At 41.4% G+C, this 21,306-nt stretch overlaps 1 protein-coding gene across 2 annotated transcripts; it reads left to right on the plus strand.

Annotated features, from left to right (window-relative positions):
- The first annotated feature begins 586 nt into the window (after nt 1–586).
- Nucleotides 587–21,171, plus strand: LOC119798969 (zinc finger BED domain-containing protein). 2 transcript variants are annotated; one of them, XM_038308645.1, is made up of 7 exons: nt 587–727; nt 893–980; nt 6,269–6,670; nt 6,800–6,927; nt 17,984–18,047; nt 19,843–20,256; nt 20,335–21,171. In XM_038308645.1, exons 1-7 carry the CDS (start codon nt 644–646, stop codon nt 20,709–20,711), a joined length of 1,557 nt encoding a protein of 518 aa, XP_038164573.1. In that variant the 5' UTR covers nt 587–643; the 3' UTR covers nt 20,712–21,171. The 2 variants fall into 2 exon arrangements, with proteins under 2 accessions (XP_038164573.1, XP_038164572.1); XM_038308644.1 differs by having other exon boundaries at nt 595–980.
- The last annotated feature ends 135 nt before the right edge of the window (nt 21,172–21,306 follow it).

Below are 21,306 nucleotides of genomic sequence, written 5' to 3' on the forward strand. Positions count from 1 at the left end.
CTCTGAATGCTTCAGCATACCAAGACATTTTGGACAATTCCATGCTCCCAACTTTGTGGGAACAGTTTGGAGCCGGCCCCTTCCTCTTCCAACATGACTGTGCACCAGTGCACAAAGCAAGGTCCATAAAGACATGGATGACAGAGTCTGGTGTGGATGAACTTGACTGGCCTGCACAGAGTCCTGACCTCAACCCGATAGAACACCTTTGGGATGAATTAGAGCGGAGACTGAGAGCCAGGCCTTCTCGTCCAACATCAGTGTGCGACCTCACAAATGCGCTTCTGGAAGAATGGTCAAAAATTCCCATAAACACACTCCTAAACCTTGTGGACAGCCTTCCCAGAAGAGTTGAAGCTGTTCTAGCTGCAAAGGGTGGACCGACGTCATATTGAACCCTATGGATTAGGAACGGGATGTCACTTAAGCTCATATGTGAGTCAAGGCAGGTGAGCAAATACTTTTGGCAATATAGTGTATGTCAAATATTTTTTTCTTGTATGGCACCAGAGGTTTCCCTGCTTACTCTGCAGTTTCACCACCGCCCACCTGGTGGCGGTAGTGTTCCAATAATTAGCTACAGAAAAAGAAGAGAACCAGGAAGAGATAGAAAAAAGAACGCAGTCAGTTTGGCTAAAATAGCATGGCAGCTCCCGAAGAGCAGACTGCGGTCAGATATTTAATCCAACCCGGGTCCCCGGTACCGTGTGGAACGGGACCCCAAAAGGTAAAGCTGGATACGTACCGTAAGAGAAGTGTAGTGTGGAGCTTTTTTAGAGACATAAACGAAGGCTCGGTGCAGTGTGTGCTTTGTAATCGTTATCTCCATAAAAAGGAGCACGGCTCCACTACGCCGATGCTAAGACATCTGCGCCTCAAACACCCCTCACAGGTCTCTAGAGGGTTGAAAGGAGACATCGGAGCTGCTTCCAGCCAAGATCCCCAACACATGGAAATAGATGGAGAAGAGGTGTTCTCAGGTAAGCCTTCTAGCTTACTTCCTCTGTTTTGTTTTTCCCTACCTGATCAGATGTAACCAGTTAAATTGGTGGTTGAAAGTTTGGGACTATTCATGTTTATCTGTTTCTAAATTGCGCAAGGAAGGTACGTTTAAGAAAGCTCTGTGTGATGTTTATATGGTTTCAGCTTTTTAAGGACTGAAATGAGTTCCCAATGGCTCACTTTTAGGCCCCCTTGTATTTTAGTTTAGAATGCTTAATTGACTCACTTAGCTTTACCTTCATGTTAGTCTTTTAGCTGCTGCAGACCTCCCTGAATGTTAAAGTTAGCCCCTCACAATTCAGTTATGATATTGCTGCCTCCACACCAATATAAACATGAATCATACATGCATATATTACTTATTTTGTAGTTTGGGATCTTAGAAAATGCTTGAAGTAGTATTATTCAAACTGAGAACGATAGTCAGAAAAGTAATTATGAAAAAAAACTGACCCATTTATTATTATTCAATAAGTTAATTAAACCTAAACATTCTCTACAATTAAATAGAATATAAAATAATAAAAAAGGGAAACATGTGTATGGCAAGATTTACACTTAGGTGCAACTTCCTTTGTGGACTTCAACCCAAAGTACAGCCATGCCTTTGATATCACTCCTTCTCCAGTAGCATAGCCAGTCTGTTAGTGTTGTGTTGTTTGGATCATGATGGCTTTGTGTGCAGGACAGAAGTGCTGCTGAGCAGAGTGCTTATTTCAGAAGTTTTAGATGCAGTGCAATATAAATCAATAGCGTCTTTTTTTTTGGCTGATTTCCCACATCAACAGCAATATCATCCCAGGTTCTAAGTGTAAAAACACAAAATTTTACTGTGTGGATGGTGAGCATCTAGTGATTAGGAAATTAGTGTCTTTATCAGAATGAAACTTGGGTTCTATATGGTTAGGCTTCTTGGATATAGTGACATGTATATGCCTGCTACTTTCTCCACTCCTGCCTATAGATCTGTCCCCCAGTGCTCTTGGTAACGAAAGCATAATTCTGTACCTAATAATGGGCTATATTCCCAACTCCAACACTTCCTGAACTTCAGCCAGCACCGCTGGTCGTGTCCGAACGTCTTCCTTAAGCCCTTAACCACTATGTAGAGTGAGGACTATATACTGGACCTTGTAGTTCAGTATAGGAGGGTTTTCGGTTCGTACCTCAGCTCTGGTTTTCAGTGTCACTGTGTCCTTGGGCAAGTCACCTCACCCGCATTTCCTACTGATTGTGGTCAGAGTGTCTGGTGGCGCCAGTGTACAGCAGCCTTGCGTCCATCAGTGAGCCCCAGTGGCTACATGTAGTTTGCCATCATCAGTGTGTGAGCGAATGGGTGAATGACTGAATGGAGTGTAATGCGCTTTGGTCAAGTCTCCTGACTTTAAAAATGTGCTATATAAATACAGGCCATGTTAGTAAGCTGACTGTTCGTACAGGTGACTCCAGCTCCTTGCATGGTGTCTGTACCATCTGTTTTCTTTCTCCCCCAAAACAAATGGTGCTTTGCGAGGAGAGCTCTCACAAAGTATTCTGGGATCTATATATATCTTTGACTAATGACCATGGATGCACGTACTTTTCCTGGTGCATTGTTTTGAAATTTTGAGTCCACTTCTTTTTCATCCACTAGACATTCAAACACTCATGAAAATTCATAATGGTTGCATGTTCGGATACAGCCTCTGTTTCCTGTCTGTCATCACTGGACAAACGGATTGATCCAGGTAAGTTTGGGCAATGTCATTGTGGTTACTGAGGTCAGACACACCTGGATTGTCAGTTTATCCACTGATAAATGACAGGAAACAAAGGTGTTGGCTGAAGTTCATGAAGTAGTGGAGTTGGGCATATAGCCCATTGATATGCTAGGCCCACATCAAGCCTATGGTGACAACAGCACCTGTGTTTACTAATGTGTGAAGCATTAATAATTGGTTAAAATTGATCATGATAATCGGATGAGACTTCCTGCTTAAATGGACAAATAACTAGATTTAAAGGAACTGGGTTGAACCAAGCTGGTATTCTAGGCACAAAGAAAAGACCACCTTCATTTAAGAATATAAAAGCCTCATTTCACAAAATCTGTTTTGAAATGTATGTTCTTAAATTTTAGCCTTCATATTCTTTGTTAAATTGTTAAACTCAAAACATCTATTGATATTGGAGATTCTTCAAAATGGACATTCTTTGCATTCTTTCAAAGGAACAATACATATATACAGTGCCTCACGAAAGTATTCGCCCCCCTTGAAGGTTTTCGAAATGTTGTCACGTTTCAGGCTTCAAACATAAAGATAAAAAAATAGTAAATTTTTGTGAAGGATAAACAAGTGGGGAACAATTGTGAAGGGGAACGAATAAATAAAAAAGCCAAAGAGGTGGCTGTGCAAAATGAATCACCCCGTTTATTTTCCAGAGCAGCAAATTCTCTCTAAAAGTTCAGTGAGGATCTCTGAATGATCAATAGTGACTTAAGTGACTGATGGTGATAAATGGAATCCGCTTGTGTGTAACAGTTTCTGCATAAATACACCTGTTCTGTGATTGTCTCAGAGGTCTGTTTAAAGCCTGAGAGCATCATGAAGAACAAGAAACACACCAGGTTGGTCCAAGATACAGTTTTGGAGAAGTTTAAACCTGGATTTGGATACAAAAGATTTCCCAGGGTTTAAACATCCCAAGGAGCAATGTGCAGGCATTAAAACCGAAATTGAAAGAGTATAAGACCACTGTAAATCTACGAAGACCCGGTCATCCCTCTAAATTTTCAGCTCCAACAAGGAGAAGACTGATCAGAGATTCAGCAAAGAGGCCCATGATCACTTTGGAGGAACTGCAGAGATCTACAGCTGAGGTGGGAGACTCTGTCCATAGGACAACATTCATTCATATACACTCACCGGCCACTTTATTAGGTACCTCATGCTAGTAACGGGTTGGACCCCCTTTTGCCTTCAGAACTGCCTCAATTCTTCGTGGCATAGATTCAACAAGGTGCTGGAAGCATTCCTCAGGGAGTTTGGTCCATATTGACATGATGGCATCACACAGTTGCCGCAGATTTGTCAGCTGCACATCCATGATGCGAATCTCCCGTTCCACCACATCCCAAAGATGCTCTATTGGATTGAGATCTGGTGACTGTGGAGGCCATTTGAGTACAGTGAACTCATTGTCATGTTCAAGAAACCAGTCTGAGATGATTCCAGCTTTATGACATGGCGCATTATCCTGCTGAAAGTAGCCATCAGAAGTTGGGTACATTGTGGTCATAAAGGGATGGCCATGGTCAGCAACAATACTCAGGTAGGCTGTGGCGTTGCAACGATGCTCAATTGGTACCAAGGGGCCCAAAGAGTGCCAAGAAAATATTCCCCACACCATGACACCACCACCACCTGCCTGAACCGTTGATACAAGGCAGGATGGATCCATGCTTTCATGTTGTAGACGCCAAATTCTGACCCTACCATCCGAATGTCGCAGCAGAAATCGAGACTCATCAGACCAGGCAACGTTTTTCCAATGTTCTATTGTCCAATTTCGATGAGCTTGTGCAAATTGTAGCCTCAGTTTCCTGTTCTTAGCTGAAAGGAGTGGCACCCGGTGTGGTCTTCTGCTGCTGTAGCCCATCTGCCTCAAAGTTCGATGTACTGTGCGTTCAGAGATGCTCTTCTGCCCACCTTGGTTGTAACGGGTGGTTATTTGAGTTACTGTTGCCCTTCTATCAGCTCGAACCAGTCTGGCCATTCTCCTCTGACCTCTGGCATCAACAAGGCATTTCCGCCCACAGAACTGCCGCTCACTGGATGTTTTTTCTTTTTCGGACCATTCTCTGTAAACCCTAGAGATGGTTGTGCGTGAAAATCCCAGTAGATCAGCAGTTTCTGAAATACTCAGACCAGCCCTTCTGGCACCAACAATCATGCCACGTTCAAAGTCACTCAAATCACCTTTCTTCCCCATACTGATGCTCGGTTTGAACTGCAGGAGATTGTCTTGACCATGTCTACATGCCTAAATGCACTGAGTTGCCGCCATGTGATTGGCTGCTTAGAAATTAAGTATTAACAAGCAGTTGGACAGGTGTACCTAATAAAGTGGCCGGTGAGTGTATATATGGGGCTCCAACTAAAGTTTACTTTGCTAATCGATTAACCTGTTGATTATTTATTTCCATAAATCGATTACTAATTGGATTGCAAAAGGTTTCTCGAAGAAGATTTTCCCAGGATTAAACTAGTTGAAAGTAACACTTTTCCACTTGAGGAGTTCTGGGTAGGGCCTATTGACACATTTTGTTTATGTTAAATGCAAAATCTTTTTTTTCTGCTGGAGTCTGCAGAAGACCTGAGACTGGGATGGAGATTTATCTTCCAGCAAGAAAATGATCCAAAAACAGAAAGCGACATCTACTGTGAATTGGTTCACAAATAAATATATCCAGGTGTAAGAATGGCCAAGTCGAAGTCCACAGGTTCTCCAATCGAGAATCTATGGAGAGAACTGAAAACTGCTGTTCAAACGCTCTCCATCCCACCTCACTCAGCTCAAGCTGTTTTGCAGGAAGAATGGACAAAAATATCACTCTCGATGTACAAAACTGATAGACATACCACAACTTACAGCTATAAGCACAGGAAAAGGTGGCGCTACAAAGTATTAACTCAACAGGGCTGAATAATTTTGCTCACCCAATTTTTCATTTTTTAAATTTGTTAATTTCGTTCCACTTCATAATTGTGTCCCACTTGTTGATTCTTCACAAAGACTGAAAATTTAGATCTTTTTGGTTGAAGTTAGAGGGTGTCCAAAACTTTTTGTAGGTAACTGTATATATTACAAGACTTTTGTTTGGTAATGTATATATGCATGTGTGTATGGTTATGATCAGTCCAATAGAAACTTCACATAGATATTTAAATTAACTTAATTTTTATTTTAAACAAGGAAATCAATGAAAAGGTTTGAAATCTAAACTTTAAATGAGTACCAAGAGCCCATTAATACTGTAAAGTAGCATTTACGTAGATTAAATCCTGAGCTGCAATAGGAAAACTGATGGATTGCAAATCATTACAAGTTGCGTGTTTCTAATGTTGGAATTCTGATCAGGTTGAACTGTATAATATGTCTCATCAGGTGTGAGTAGAAGCCAAGTATCAGCAAGAAAATATTAACAGAAAATACTTTTTGATTATTCCTTATGAGTTGTTGGACTTATTAGTTTAAAGAAATTGTTTTTGTTGTTGTTTTTCAGTTGTAGTGGAAATGGACAACGACGAATCCAACATCAAGACGATGCATGATGATGCTGGTTCTGCGGTCAGTGGGCCCTCTGAAGGTTCAAAACAACGCTCATATGCACATCTAGTACACGAGGACGATCTTAACCACATCCCGAACAGGCACTCACGCAGGCGCAGTTTGATCTGGAGGCTGTTTGAACATTTGGACAACTTGAACGCCGCTCGTTGCCGCATTTGCATGAAAAAGCTGCACAAAAGTGGCGGCATCAGCAACCTTCGACGGCATTTGGTAAAGAGACACCCACATGTTCTGTCAGAGCTACTGTCCAGCAACCACCAGCCCTCGCAGGCTTTGAATGATTCCAGTGTTTCTAATGACACTTACATTGTAGCAGAACCCAGTCCGACTCCAGGTAAGTTTGAGAGACGAGACCAGTTCTTTAGTGAGGGAACAGCATGACCTTAGCTCTAGCTGCACTTAAAAAAAAAAAAAAAAAAGTCAGATCTTAGTGATGTTTTTTTATGTTTTATTCCTGTTTTAGTGAAATTGGTTTTGGATGCTGGGCAGTCTCACATTCTGACCTCTCTAAATGAAGCTGAAATACCAATCATAGGCAGCCTCCAGAACCAACCGCAAGGAGAATCAGTACAGAAAATCAAGGAAACAGAGGTAAGTTATTTGTCATCTTGAACTGAGATATAGTAAAAAAACTGATAATTTGTATTGTTGATTCAAATTTCCATCTAGTCTTAAGATGCGATGCAACCTGATAAAGGCATGCACTCTGTAGTGTACAGCAGGTGGCCTTGTGCTAGTTTGTTCTTTTGTTTCACAGATACGTGGTTATGATTCCACCTTTGTGAGATCGGTGCATAATTTTTTTTCTTTTAGGGTTAGAATAGCGGCAGACAATTATCTTTTCTCATTCTAGAAAGAATCATGTAAATGTATGCTGCTGAAGCAAGGATCCATTAACCCTTGCTATTAAAGTAAAAGTCTGGTCACGAAGGACTGATCACCAAATCCGAGACCGGCTATTTTTGCCCAACTATTGTAACACCTCACTCCTGACATCTTCCAGCAGTGACATCACAGTGCGATAATCCTAGCGCCATTCTCCCTGCTTTACCAGCAAAATCAATTGGAACTACGAGACACATCTGCAATCAACAATTATTTAAGATTCAGAGATGACTTCATCATTTGAAATTCGCTAGAGCTGTAGTTAAACTGACAGTGCCCACGTGCATGGCAGTTGGATGTTGTAATACATTGGGTGAAAGTGAAAAATAAAGTCAGTTTTTTCACCTTTCCGATTCATGATCCACCACGGACGGATTCGTCGTTGGATTGCCATCTTGAAGAGGGAGGATTTGCCATCGAACTTCAGGACAGAGGAAAAAACACGTAATATGTAATTTCAAAGAAGAATGTTTTCAAGATGACTTGGATAATAGGGCGTTGTGACAAACACCAGATACAGCACTGGGACTTGCTCAGCAGCCGATACCGCACCGTGACGTCACAAACTGGTAGATGGCAGTAGTGTTATTGATGAACATGGATGTCTCCAGTAAAGCACATTCAAATGAAATTACTCTTAATTAAAAAAACTTATCGTTTATTGAACCATATGTAATAATTTCATATTAATGTCATTTCAGCAGTTTGAATTCTGAATATGACCAGACTATTCCTTTAAACATTTTTTCTTTTTACTTTGTTGACATGAAATGTCCAAGCCTTTTGGTAACAACCGAACAAACCCATGCATAGAAATAAAACTGAATAATTATTTCAAAGTAATAATGCAAAATGACACCGTGAACATTTTTTTAAACATGGCTACTGATATTTATTTAATAATTTGTACAGTAATTGTAGTGTTTTCAACCTCGAAGATGTTGGTGACACCGAGTTAAACCGCTAATGAAGACCCAGGTGCGATTCAAGCGTGTTTATTGCCTTCATCGAAATGCGGTGAAAACTGTAATAACAGAAAATAAACTCAATCTCTATACATAGAGTCGTTGCATACAAATTAAAAGTCCATCAAACTGAATAAAGTGACATTTCAGCATAAACAACAACATAATGCAACTTACGGCATTCCTGTCTGATAATTCAGCGTGGATGGCATCAGATTTCACATTTCCATACCGTTTGCAGCACATGGACCTCTCTGTTTCCTAGCGAAACCCGGAACCGGAAGTGCGTCACCGCAAACCGGAAGTAGATTTTACCGATAATATTTTTCTATAAAAACGTAAATAAACTATGAATTATACATCTATTCAACTTCTAATCACTTTTAGCAGCATTAAAACATTTTTTTAATATTATTTATTTAACCCATGAACTTATCTATTTAACAAAATGCCTTAAAGGCAACACACTCCCCGCCTGGCCTCCTGAGGCCACTGTACTAAACAAACATTATACATTCAGTCCTTTGGCATTAGAAGAATAACCTCGGTAACCGGTCTTATAAAAGTCTCTACACAGCCTTGGTCCCATGCCTTCACCTCGATCTTCCTTACTCGACCGTCCTTGCCTGGGAATGTGGCAGTGACTCTTGCCATGGGCCAGCTGTTCCGTGTGACCTGCTTGTCCTTAAGCAGAACCAGATCACCGACTTGGAGGTTTCTGCGGGATATGGTCCATTTCTGCCTTTGTTGCAGTGTGGGCAAATACTCTCGCCTCCAGTGGGTCCAAAACTGATTTGAAAGAGCTTGGACCTGCCTCCATTGCTTGGTGTAAAGGTCTTTGTCCAGGAAGTCTCCAGAGGGTGGTAAAAGGCAAGATTTTTGTGTAAGGAGTGTTGAGGGAGATAGGATAAAGGGGTTCTCTGGATCAGAGGAAACTGGGAGGAGTGGTCTTGCATTTATGATGGCTGTGATTTCGGCCATGAGTGTGGACAACACTTCGTGAGTCAGTTGCGACTTATTTTGAAGTAGCATGGAGTCCAGGATTCTGCGGGTGACGCCGATCATGCGCTCCCAAGAGCCTCCCATTTGTGAGGCATGTGGCGGATTGAATTCCCAGGTACAACCTTGATCTGATAGATATTGTTGCATTGATTTGTCCATTCCTAGTTCTTTCGAAGCTCCAATGAAATTGGTGCCACGATCGGATAGCAGCTGTTTGGCGGGGCCTCTTAGTGCAAAGAAACGACGTAGGGCGTTAATGCAGCTGGATGTGTCTAGAGATTCGATCACCTCTATATGCACAGCTCTCGAACTCATGCAGGTGAACATGATAGCCCAACGCTTGCTTTCGGCTTGTCCGCCCCTGGTACGCCTTGTTGTTATAGTCCAAGGCCCAAAAACATCAAGGCCGACGTAGGTGAAAGGAGGACATGTTTTGAGGCGTTCGGGTGGTAGGTCTGCCATGCGTTGTTGTTCCTGTTTTCCGCGCAGCTTGCGGCAGATTATGCATTTGTGGATTACTGAGTTTACTAGTCTTTTGCCGCCAATGAGCCACAAACCTGCAGCCCTGATTGCTCCTTCCGTCAGATGACGGCCTTGGTGTTTCACCAACTCGTGGTGGTGACGAGTGAGCAGAAGGGAGATGTGACTGTCTTTGGGGAGAATTACTGGGCTTTTCTCAAAGTTCTCAATTTCGGAGTGTTTGAGTCTGCCTCCCACGGTAATGAGACCGTTCTGTAAGACTGGGCTGAGCTTTTGTAGGGGGCTCTGTTTTGAGACTGGCTTTCCAGTGTTAAGAGCAGAAAGATCCTTTTGAAAGTGAGCCTTTTGTGTCTCTTTGAGAATAACGTTCTTTGCTTGAGCTATTTCCTCTGCAGTACGTGGGAGGTGGCATCTGTGCCAGCCTTTGCATATGCTGTTTGGGTTAGTCCCATTGAAGGATTTTGCAAAGTGGACAATATTTGCTATTGCTCTGACCAACGACTTGAATGTTGAAGACATCTCGAAGCGTTTACTGCTTAGTACTTGGAGATGAGTGGCGTAAGTTTTGACTTGTGGCCTGATTTCAGAGTCTTTGTCTGGTTCAATCAGCTCAAATGTTTCACTGACGTGTTGTTTCCACAGAAGAATGGTGTATGAAGGATGGTCCAGTGAACCATGTGGACTTTGTGAGTTGAGCTGCTGGCAAGGACCTTGACGCATGGTCTGCCGGGTTTTCCTCTGTGCGCACATAATACCACTGCTCCGGCTTTGAAGACTGGTGAATGCGCTGTACTCTGTTGTGGACATATGTGTAGAATCTTTTTGACTCGTTACAGATGTAGCCTAGTACTACCTTACTGTCTGAATAAAAGCGCACTGCGTCGAACTGTAGATCTAACTCATCTTGAATGAGATCAGCCATTTCTACTGCCAAGACGGCTGCGCACAGTTCTAGTCTCGGAATAGTAGGTTCTGACAAGGGAGCTAGCTTTGCTTTGCCCATTATGAATCCGACCTCAACTTTGCCGTCTGTTTGAACTGCTTTCAAGTAGGCTACGGCTCCTATCGCCTTAGTTGATGCGTCTGAGAATAGGCATAGTTCTTTGTGCATTGTTTTACTGAGTGAGGTAGAAGTGTAGGTCCTAGGAACATGTAGATCCTTTAGGTCCTGAAGGGAATTTCTCCATGTTTCCCATTTACCTTGTTTGTCCACTGGAAGGGGTGTGTCCCAATCCGAGTTTTCTGAAGTGAGTTCTCTGAGTAGAGCTCTTCCTTGGATTGTGATAGGTGCTAATAGGCCCAGAGGATCAAAGACACTATTAACAGCCGACAGAACGCCACGCCGAGTGAATGGTTTGTTTGTGGTGGCCACTGAGTAAGTGAACGTGTCCGTTGTTATTTCCCAGATGAGGCCAAGGCTTCGCTGAGATTGTGTTTCTTCACCACCTAAATCTAGATCCTTAATGACTGGTGCACAATCTTCAGGGCAAAAGGCCTGCATGACTGCCTGTGAGTTAGACGCAAACTTATGCAGGCGCAGATTGGATTCTGCGAGTGAGGCTTGTGTTCTTTGCAACAAGTCTATAGCCTCAGCAGGAGAGGGCAAAGAGATCAAGCCATCATCTACATAAAAGTGCCTCTCCACAAAATTGACTGTGTCAGCACCATATTCCTTTGCACCTGCTTTAATGGCTTTGCGTAGTCCGTAAACGGCAACTGCGGGAGATGGTGAGTTTCCAAATACATGAACTTTCATGCGGTAGTCAATAACTTCCTTGTTTACATCATTGTCCTTATGCCACAGAAAACGGAGGAAGTTACGGTGGTCCTCACGCACCATAAAGCAGTGGAACATTTGCTGTATATCCGCCATGACAGCAATGCTCTCTGTCCTGAAGCGGAGAAGGACTCCAATGAGCGTGTTGTTTAGATCGGGACCAGTGAGGAGAACACTGTTGAGTGAGACCGGTGTACTGGGCACTAGAATCAAAAACAATCCTGATCTGATTTGGCTTTTTTGGGTGGTAAACTCCGAATGTTGGGAGATACCAACACTCCTCTCCCTGTGTTAGTGGAGGAGCCACTTCTGCGTGACCATTGGATAAGATCTTTTCCATAAATGCCAAATATTGTCCCTGAATATCAGGTTTCCTATTTAGGTTGCGTTTTAGGGATGAAAACCTACTGACTGCCTGCTCTCTATTGTTTGGCAATCGCTGGCGCGGTTCTTTGAAAGGAAGCGGGGCGACCCAACTGTTGTCCTCGTCTCTGTACATAGCATTGTCCATTATTTCTAGGAACAGAGTGTCTTGTATTGAGAGAGCTGGTTTATTATCATTTTCTGTCCGACTAAACACTGTTTGTCCCAGGGTTTGTTCAGATGCTTTACCTGGCCTATTTGTGTGTGACATTTCTTTGAGTTGCAGAAGGCTGTCACATGGACCGAAAACTGTAGGACGGCCATTTTCCAGAACGACGGTTTTGAGAGTGCTAACTGTGGGCCTATGAACTTTACCCAGACATACCTCCCCAACTACAACCCACCCTAGATCTAAGCGTTGGGCGAAGGGTGCGTTATGGGGGCCATTGACTCTCTGCCTGACCTTGTGAGCACGTAAAACATCTTGCCCTAGCAGCAGGAGTATTTCAGCATTTGGGTCTAGCTCTGGGATGTACTCGGCTATATGCTGAAGGTGTGGCTGGCATAGCACTGCACTAGGGGTTGGGATTTCACTCCTATTGTTGGGAATGTCCTGACACTCAATAAGCGGAGGTAGAGGGATAACCACTGATCCATCTAGTGACTCAACCTGAAAGCCTTCAGCCATTTTACCCCATGTTTCTGCAATACCAGAGCATGTCCTAAGATGGCAGGAGAAGGGTTCGGTTTTGATGTCAAAAAGTTCAAAGAACTCTGGCCTGGCCAAGGAACGATTACTCTGATCGTCTAATATTACATAAGCTTTCATAGCTCTGTCCTTGTAACCTTTAGGGTACACCCATGTGAGACATATCTTAGAACATGAACGACCCCACTGACCTGGACCACACACGTCTGTGCAGCTTGTTGTGACGTTGACTGTGTCGGGACTGTTTTCTCCCTCCCCGCCATTCTCTTGTGCAGGTGGAGGAGCCTTGTTAGCCTGTGGTGGAGGACCAGGATGCATGACTGTGTCGTGTCTTGTACTATCACATTAAGAGCACTTTACTGTAGCCTTACAGTCCTTAGCAAGATGAGTGTCTGAAGAGCAGCATTTGAAGCATATTCCTTTCTCTTTGAGGAAGGCCTTTCTCTCGTCCAGCAGTTTGTTCCTAAACGTTCTGCATTTTTTGAGCGGATGTGGCTTGTTATGCAGCGGGCAGTTCCTGTTGATGTCCTTGTTGGGGGGTGAAACATCGGTTTTGTGCACAGTTATTGGTCTACTTGTGTTACTTGTATTAAAGTTCTTTAAGTAAGGTTTTTCTGGTTTATAATGTGTTTGGCTGTTTTGTTGGTTGAAACTAGGATCGTTGCGTTTCTTTGCCTCTTTGCTTATGAATTTACAGAAATAGTCAAAACGTGGGAAACAGCCATTATTTTCCTCCTTGTATTGAGAGCCGTGTGACATCCACTTCTCCTGAAGTCCGAATGGAAGTTTGTCTACGACTGGTCCGATTCCGCGAGAAGTGTCCAGATACAGTAGGCCAGGGAGATATCCGTCTTCCTTGGCGCCTTGAATCTCTTGCAAGAGATCCCCTAGCTCACGGAGTTTGACATGATCTTTGACTGTAATTTTGGGAAAACTGTCCAATCGCTGGAAAAGTGACTTTTCGATTATTTCGGGTGCTGCATAACATTCGTTTAGTCTCTCCCATGCTTTGCTCAAGGCTAATGTGGGGTTGTTGACATATACTGAGCGTATGCGTTTTACCTGGTCACTTGACTCCTTTCCCAACCATTTTGTCATGAGATCCAGCTCTTGAATGGGACTGATTTGAACCTCAGCTGTGGCACTAGTAAATGAAGAGCACCATGTTCTGAAATTCTCTGGCCTATCGTCAAATTGGTAAAGGCCTGAAGTGATGAGATCTCGGCGTGCCATATACTGGGCAAATGGCTCAGCTGGATGTGAGATACTGGCCGGTGCGTTATAGTGAGGCGTGAATGGGGAGCTGAATGGGTTGAGAGAGGTATTTGGTTTCTCTAATTTGAATTTGGTTTCACTTCTAAACTGGCTGGGCATGCTGTGATTAGTCAAGGCAGCAACATTGTCCTTAGTAAGCTTGGGTTCAGAACTAATGGGTGGTGGCTCTAAATTGCCTTCTTCTGGGGGATGCCATGTTACAAAGGTGTTGGGTGAGCTTACTTGTGGGCGTGAGGTGGTCTGTATTTCTGGAGCAGACTGTGATTGTTCAATGTCCCTTTGAGATCGCACATATTCGCTTGTACGTTCTAATTTGACTTTTTCAGATGATTTCCTGCTCTCTGGCTCCTCTTGTAGTGCCTCATCTTCTTCTAGCACTTGTGCCTCAGCTACTGCAGCATCGGCTTCTCTTTGCAACGTTAACATTTCCAATTCTGCATCTATTTTAGCCTTTTCCAGATCACTTCGTGCTTTTTCCACTTTCAATTGTGCTTCTTTACTTGCATAGAGAGCTCTAACCTTAGCAGCTTCTGCTTTAGCTCGAGCGTGGGCAGCGCTTGCGGCTGATCCAGACAAGTGGCCGGTCCTGAAGCTGCGTGCAGACTTGTTGCTGGTAGCCATTTTGACCGCGATGAATAATCGAATGGTGCCTTTTCACTGTAGTGTTTTCAACCTCGAAGATGTTGGTGACACCGAGTTAAACCGCTAATGAAGACCCAGGTGCGATTCAAGCGTGTTTATTGCCTTCATCAAAATGCGGTGAAAACTGTAATAACAGAAAATAAACTCAATCTCTATACATAGAGTCGTTGCATACAAATTAAAAGTCCATCAAACTGAATAAAGTGACATTTCAGCATAAACAACAACATAATGCAACTTACGGCATTCCTGTCTGATAATTCAGCGTGGATGGCATCAGATTTCACATTTCCATACCGTTTGCAGCACATGGACCTCTCTGTTTCCTAGCGAAACCCGGAACCGGAAGTGCGTCACCGCAAACCGGAAGTAGATTTTACCGATAATATTTTTCTATAAAAACGTGAATAAACTATGAATTATACATCTATTCAACTTCTAATCACTTTTAGCAGCATTAAAACATTTTTTAATATTATTTATTTAACCCATGAACTTATCTATTTAACAAAATGCCTTAAAGGCAACTTCAATGTGCATCTTGTAGGGAGAAATTAAGTCTCATGCTTTGCTCAGGTGTTATTCAATCAAATAATATTCTGACTGTCATAATGTTTGTGGACAAATGCCCAACTGGCTATGTGTTAGCAATCGAATGTTAGCGAGCTTAAATCATGGTTAACTGAACTAAACCAAGCTGCTATGTTAACAGAGAAGGAAGGAAAAATGGTTGAAAACCATAATCTATAAAATGGTGCTCTGATATCACAGTTCAGCATGGATTTTGTGTTTGAAAACCAAAGTATCATGAAGAGTTTGGATTGAAGTCATATTAGCTTTTAACTAATAGCAATTGTAATATATTTAAACCATATATTTTTACAATGCAAATTCACATATTAAATGAAACATTAGATGGTAAAATAATAATTTATTGAATATTCTCTTTATCAGACATCAATAACAATCATTAAATAGATTTTTAACCTGTGATTGAGCTAGTAGCTAGTAGACATGAGGGGACTCATCTTCAAGTACTCTTTGGTCATATATTGGTAATTAAATGTAATGACCATATGAGGAAACACAAACGTTAACGCTATATTGGTGTATAAACCTTTAATAAAATATAGGTTTTTAGCTTTATAAACAAAGGGTCAAAAGATGTTAGCTAATGGTGACATGTGGTCACCGGTAACTTCTTGGTACCTTGCAGTACCGTCGGAGGTAGGCCTACTCGCCTGAAATTGGCAAAATGATCAAAACCCAAATTGGTTAGCTGGAAACTCTTTGCTTAATTTTGCCAGACCTGTAACCTTTGCTGATCTCCATTTTGGAAAAGTTAGAGTTGTCTCCAGTATTCAACAGCTTAGCATGTCAGGCTTGCAGCAGGGAAGCTGTTGATGCTCCATTCCTCCAGTCTCTGGAATCTCAAAGTTTTCTATAAATCCGGAGACATGTTGCAGAATGGTCTGATTTAATTTTTTTTTTTTTTCAGCAGTCTGGTTCAGAAGTAGCCACCAGGTCTACAGGTGCTGGTCATAAAATTAGAATATCATGAAAAAGTAGATTGATTTCAGTAATTCCATTTAAAAAGTGAAACTTGTATATTATAGTCATACATTACATACAAACTCATATATTTCAGATGTTTATTTTGTTTAATTTTGATGATTACAAATGACAACAAATGAAAATCTCAAATTCATCATATCAGAAAATTAGAATATTACTGAAGACCAATAAAAACAAAGGATTTATAGAAATGTTGGCCAACTGAAAAGTATGAACATGAAAAGTATGAGCATGTACAGCACTCAGTATTTAGTTGGGCCTCCTTTGGCCTGTATTACTGCAGCAATGCGGCGTGGCATGGAGTCGATCAGTCTGTGGCACTGCTCAGGTGTTATGATAGCCCAGGTTGCTCTAATAGTGGCTTTTAGCTCTTCTGAATTGTTGGGTCTGGTGTATTGCATCTTCTTCTTCACAATACCCCATAGATTTTCTATGGGGTTAAGGTCAGGAGAGTTTGCTGGCCAATTAAGAACAGGGATACCATGGTCCTTCAACCAGGTACTGGTAGCTTTGGCACTGTGTGCAGGTGCCAAGTCCTGTTGGAAAATGAAATCTGCATCTCCAAAAAGTTGGTCAGCTGCAGGAAGCATGAAGTGCTCTAAAACTTCCTGGTATGTGGCTGCGTTGACCCTGGACCTCAGAAAACACAATGGACCAACACCAGCAGATGACATGGCACCCCAAACCATCACTGACTGTGGAAACTTTACACTGGACTTCAAGCAACGTGGATGAAGTGCCTCTCTTCTTTTCCTCCAGACTCTGGGACCTTGATTTCCAAAGGAAATGCAAAATTTACTTTCATCGGAGAACATGACTTTGGACCACTCACCAGCAGTCCAGTCCTGTTTCTCTTTAGCCCAGGCAAGACGCTTCTGACGCTGTCTGTGGTTCAAGAGTGGCTTGACACAAGGAATGCGACAGCAGAAACCCATGTCTTTCATACGTCTGTGTGTGGTGGTTCTTGAAGCACTCACTCCAGCTGCAGTCCACTCTTTGTGAATCTCCCCCACATTTTTGAATGGGTTTTGTTTCACAATCCTCTCCAGGGTGCGGTTATCTCTCTTGCTTGTACACTTTTTTCGACCACATCTTTTCCTTCCCTTCGCCTCTCTATTAATGTGCTTGGACACTGAGCTCTGTGAACAGCCAGCCTCTTTAGCGATGACCTTTTGTGTCTTGCCCTCCTTGTGCAAGGTGTCGATGGTCGTCTTTTGGACAACTGTCAAGTCAGCAGTCTTCCCCATGATTGTGTAGCCTATAGAACTAGACTGAAAGACCATTTAAAGGCTTTTGCAGGTGGTTTGAGTTAATTAGCTGATTAGAGTGTGGCACCAGGGGCCATCAATTTTGAACCTTTTCACAATATTCTAATTTTCTGATATGATGAATTTGAGATTTTCATTTGTTGTCATTTGTAATCATCAAAATTAAACAAAATAAACATCTGAAATATATGAGTTTGTATGTAATGTATGAATATAATATACAAGTTTCACTTTTTAAATGGAATTACTGAAATCAATCTACTTTTTCATGATATTCTAATTTTATGACCAGCACCTGTACTTAGCCTTTGATTGGTCTGCAGATTCTGGTCTTTGTCTTGTTTACATTTACCTTATTAATAATAAGTTAAGTTCTAAGCTCATTTGTTTTGTTTTCTCTTTATGTATGGATTACTATGGTTGTTACCGACCCACTGTTGACTTTTAATGGCAGTAGCAACTTTAGAAATATGTTAACTATTGAAAAGTATGAGCTCAATCCTAATTTTACCCACTGTATGTGTAACTGGTTTACAATGAGCAAACTAGAAGTACTTTAAGCTGTAGGAGGTAGTACATTCCTCATTGCTGCATATGCATTTAGGAATGTCAGAGTGTTAAAGGCTGTATTCCACCATCTAGAATAAAGGATAGTGCTAAGTTTTCATTCGCCAAGCTGCATCATATAGTATGTGATCTTTTGCAGGGTTCTAATGCTGATGGTGCAGAAGGAGTGACTGTGTGGGACGGTGTGCAGAAATGGATTCCAGGTAATCTTTTACTGCAATGACTGTCTTTTTGTTTTTGAATATACTTGCCTGTCGCAGTTGGGTCTCAGTTATTACTTAATTTGAAGTTCTTACTTTGTGTTTGTTTTTATCTAAGCTATCATAAAGAGACATGTAAGCTTTAGCTGAAACATAGCTTTAAAATAGCGATTTTATCTGACCATTTGTAACTACAGCATGGTTTTATGAGCAGGCTAACAACCCGGTAGTTCAGCGCTGATGCATCCAGAAGCCTGTAGCCTATTTTCCTAAATATACTTCAGGTGGAAGTTCCCGCGCTCTTTAGTGGATGTGACATTTACCACATCATGTTGAATGGGTCCGGCCCAGCGAACAATCTAAGCGTATATTCAAGATGCATTTTATTAATACTCAGAAGCCAGCATCCAGCTCCACTCATACACAAATGGCAACTCCCTTATGGTGAAAAAAAACAACAACCTTAAGCACGAGCAAGAGCTACGAGAACGAGCAGAAGAGGGCTACAGTTCTATGATTTTGCCACAGGTGGCAGTATCATTAGAAAACTCTGTAATGTCTCTTTAGATTCACCCCTCTCCTTATCCTCATTTCAGTTCCTGCACTCCTCATTGTCATCTTTTGCAAAATTGGTTAAATACGAGTACATTCTAAGATGATTTGGCTCCATTCCTTCTTATCAGCTTAATGTACAAGTAGTTTCTAGAATGATGTTTCCAAATTTGTTTTTACTTTGTAATGAAGAAATTTGAGCCAAATACAAGGAATAACTGGTTTAAAATCACATATTTAAATGAAATGGTTCATCTAATGCATACATTTTAGTGTTTTTTTTAGAGTTTTCTTCATTTTCTGAACAACTAATGGTGAATAATTTTACAGTTGTGTCGCAGTGATTTGTATTAAACTGCTATATGTTTAACTTGCTGCATCAAATTTATGTTTAAATATTTACTCTAGATTAGTTTCATTTCTAAAGTTTTTACTTACTGATTAAATACATAATATTTAAAATCGACACCATGACATTATGCCACACGTTCTGTCTTTCGACAGCTTTGGATTAGTTGGACCAATGGTATTCCAAGACTGTTTGGTTTAGCTCATTCTAAAAACAGGACAGCTTGAAACTTCTATAAACATTAGCTTTCTAGAAAGGATCACTGTTTCCAACATTTTTTCATTACATATTAAAAAAGAAAAAAAAACCTACCTAATATCTGTTTCTTAAAGGAAACACAAACAAGAAACCACTCAATTTGTCTAAAACTTAATTTTCTTTTAGCTATTTAATTTTCAAGTTCCTTTATTGTGATTTAACTTTATTGTGTGGATTAAACCGGGTCTACGATGAAAAGGCATGCCCTTGTTGAACAGCTTATTGGCTTCTGGGTGAAGGATTTTCTTTGTATCCGCGAGCATGTTTGCCGTTAAGAGTACGTTACCATAGTGACTAGCCTAGCAAAGAATGAATCCAGAACCCTGATACCATAAAGTCAGGATTAAACCTGAAGTTAAACCTCGCTAGCCCTGTAATCCTGCTTTGTAGGAGTTGTAGATTTTAAAATGAGTGTTGATCCAAGTTAGCCCAGATACACAGAACATAAAATTGATGTTCCCTCACTAGTCCAGGCCTTAGAATTCTAAATGGTTCCTATGCCTGTCCAAAATACACTTACAAAAAATAATAGCTGCAGAAATGAATGCTGTGTTTTAAATTCTTACAGGTTATAATAGTGTAGGACTTGAAATTTAACTTGCATTCCAAGAGGTGACTTGATTTTCTTTGTTTTTCCAGTGGAAGTCAGTTTGGAAGACGGTAACTCTGATGTGACCCCCTCTAATGAACCCGAGGATACCAACCATGTCATAAATGACTCTTTGCAAGAGGTTTCAACACAAAAGGCCTCACATTCAGGGGCGACTGACGACTCCTCTGATAAACCACCAACTAAAAACCGCAGACGAAGCATGATCTGGAAGCACTTTGACATATTAGAGAGTGCAGAAGCAGCGCAATGTCGTATTTGTTCGAGGAAGCTGCAATGCTTCGACAGCGGTGGCACCGGTAATCTTCACCGACATCTGTCAAAAAGGCATCCAGAAGCGTTTTCTGAGCTGGGATCTAATCAGAGGCAGCAACTTTCACCGCACACAAATAGTCATGGTGGAACAACAAAAAATTTATTCATAAAACCTGAACAGTCGACAGGTAAGCTGTTATTTCAGGTTTGACATTTTTAAAGCTTTGGGTTTTACATTTATGCCTGCTTCAAATGATCTGTTTCAGTGAGACCATCCCTTCCTACAACTGGACAGAAGACCCCAAGGCAACCAGAAGTAGAAATCAGAGTTTTTGAAATGGAGCTGGAGCTGATTGAAGCTTTAAGAAGAACACAGAAAGAGGAGGCTCAGGCTCTGCAGCGGCAACGGGAGCTGCTGGAAAAGCTGCAAACAGTCAGCGCCAGAGAAGTGGCTGCAGAGAGGGAGAAGATTGAGTCACTGAGGAAAGCCCAACAGGAGGAAGCTGAGGAGCTAAGAAGGCAGAGAGAGGAGCTGGAGAAGGGAAAGGCAGAGTTGCAGAAGAAATGGGAAGAGTTCAACCAGGAAAGGGAAAAATTTATGTTGCTCTCTAAAAGCACAGACGGTGGTAGTGATACGATTTAATGATTTCCAGTTTTTATGAAAGTGATGGACAAATTCTAACACATGGTGATGTAAGAAAAAATTAAATATACATATATGCTAACTTCCCATAAATGTAAAATACGATTTTCTGGAAAATCAATGCAGGATCAATGAATTCCTGATCCGGCTAATGTTTCCTTAGAATATTTTGGATTTCTATCCAGGATGATGTCTCTACCTTCAAATGGTTCTCTTCAGAAAAACTCAAAAGTAACTTTGTAGCATGTTTATGTATACTGGATTTTTTTTCTTTAAATAATCTTTTCAAATGATCCTTCATGCTGTCAGATTTATTCTTAACTGTAAAACTATTTGCAGCAGCCTAAACTTGCAAACACTTAAATTAATGGGCAATGGTTGGGGTTAAGCTTTGGAAAATCAGTTTTATGGATCTTTTCTGTTGGATAAAGTTCTTTATATAAATATCCCTTTCACTGATCCTGTTGGCTCTGTGTCTTGAATAAAGCTTCCTATATCCTATTTTTTTTACTATATAGGCTTTTGTCAGTTTCATACTATGAATACTTTAAATTAAGATAAATGCAGGCAGGATATGTAGTGTAGGGGATAAACA

This window comes from Cyprinodon tularosa, unplaced genomic scaffold (genome assembly GCF_016077235.1).
Source record: "Cyprinodon tularosa strain WSP-4 unplaced genomic scaffold, ASM1607723v1 ctg642, whole genome shotgun sequence".
Taxonomy (NCBI): Eukaryota; Metazoa; Chordata; class Actinopteri; order Cyprinodontiformes; family Cyprinodontidae; genus Cyprinodon; species Cyprinodon tularosa.

Bases quoted from the DNA above. Each gene is read 5' to 3' on its own strand.
- LOC119798969 (XM_038308644.1), top strand. From the start codon at position 644: ATGGCAGCTCCCGAAGAGCAGACTGCGGTCAGATATTTAATCCAACCC. The intron at 6,671-6,799 runs GTAAGTTTGAGA...TTCCTGTTTTAG, and splicing joins AGAACCCAGTCCGACTCCAG to TGAAATTGGTTTTGGATGCT. The intron at 18,048-19,842 runs GTAATCTTTTAC...TTGTTTTTCCAG, and splicing joins TGTGCAGAAATGGATTCCAG to TGGAAGTCAGTTTGGAAGAC.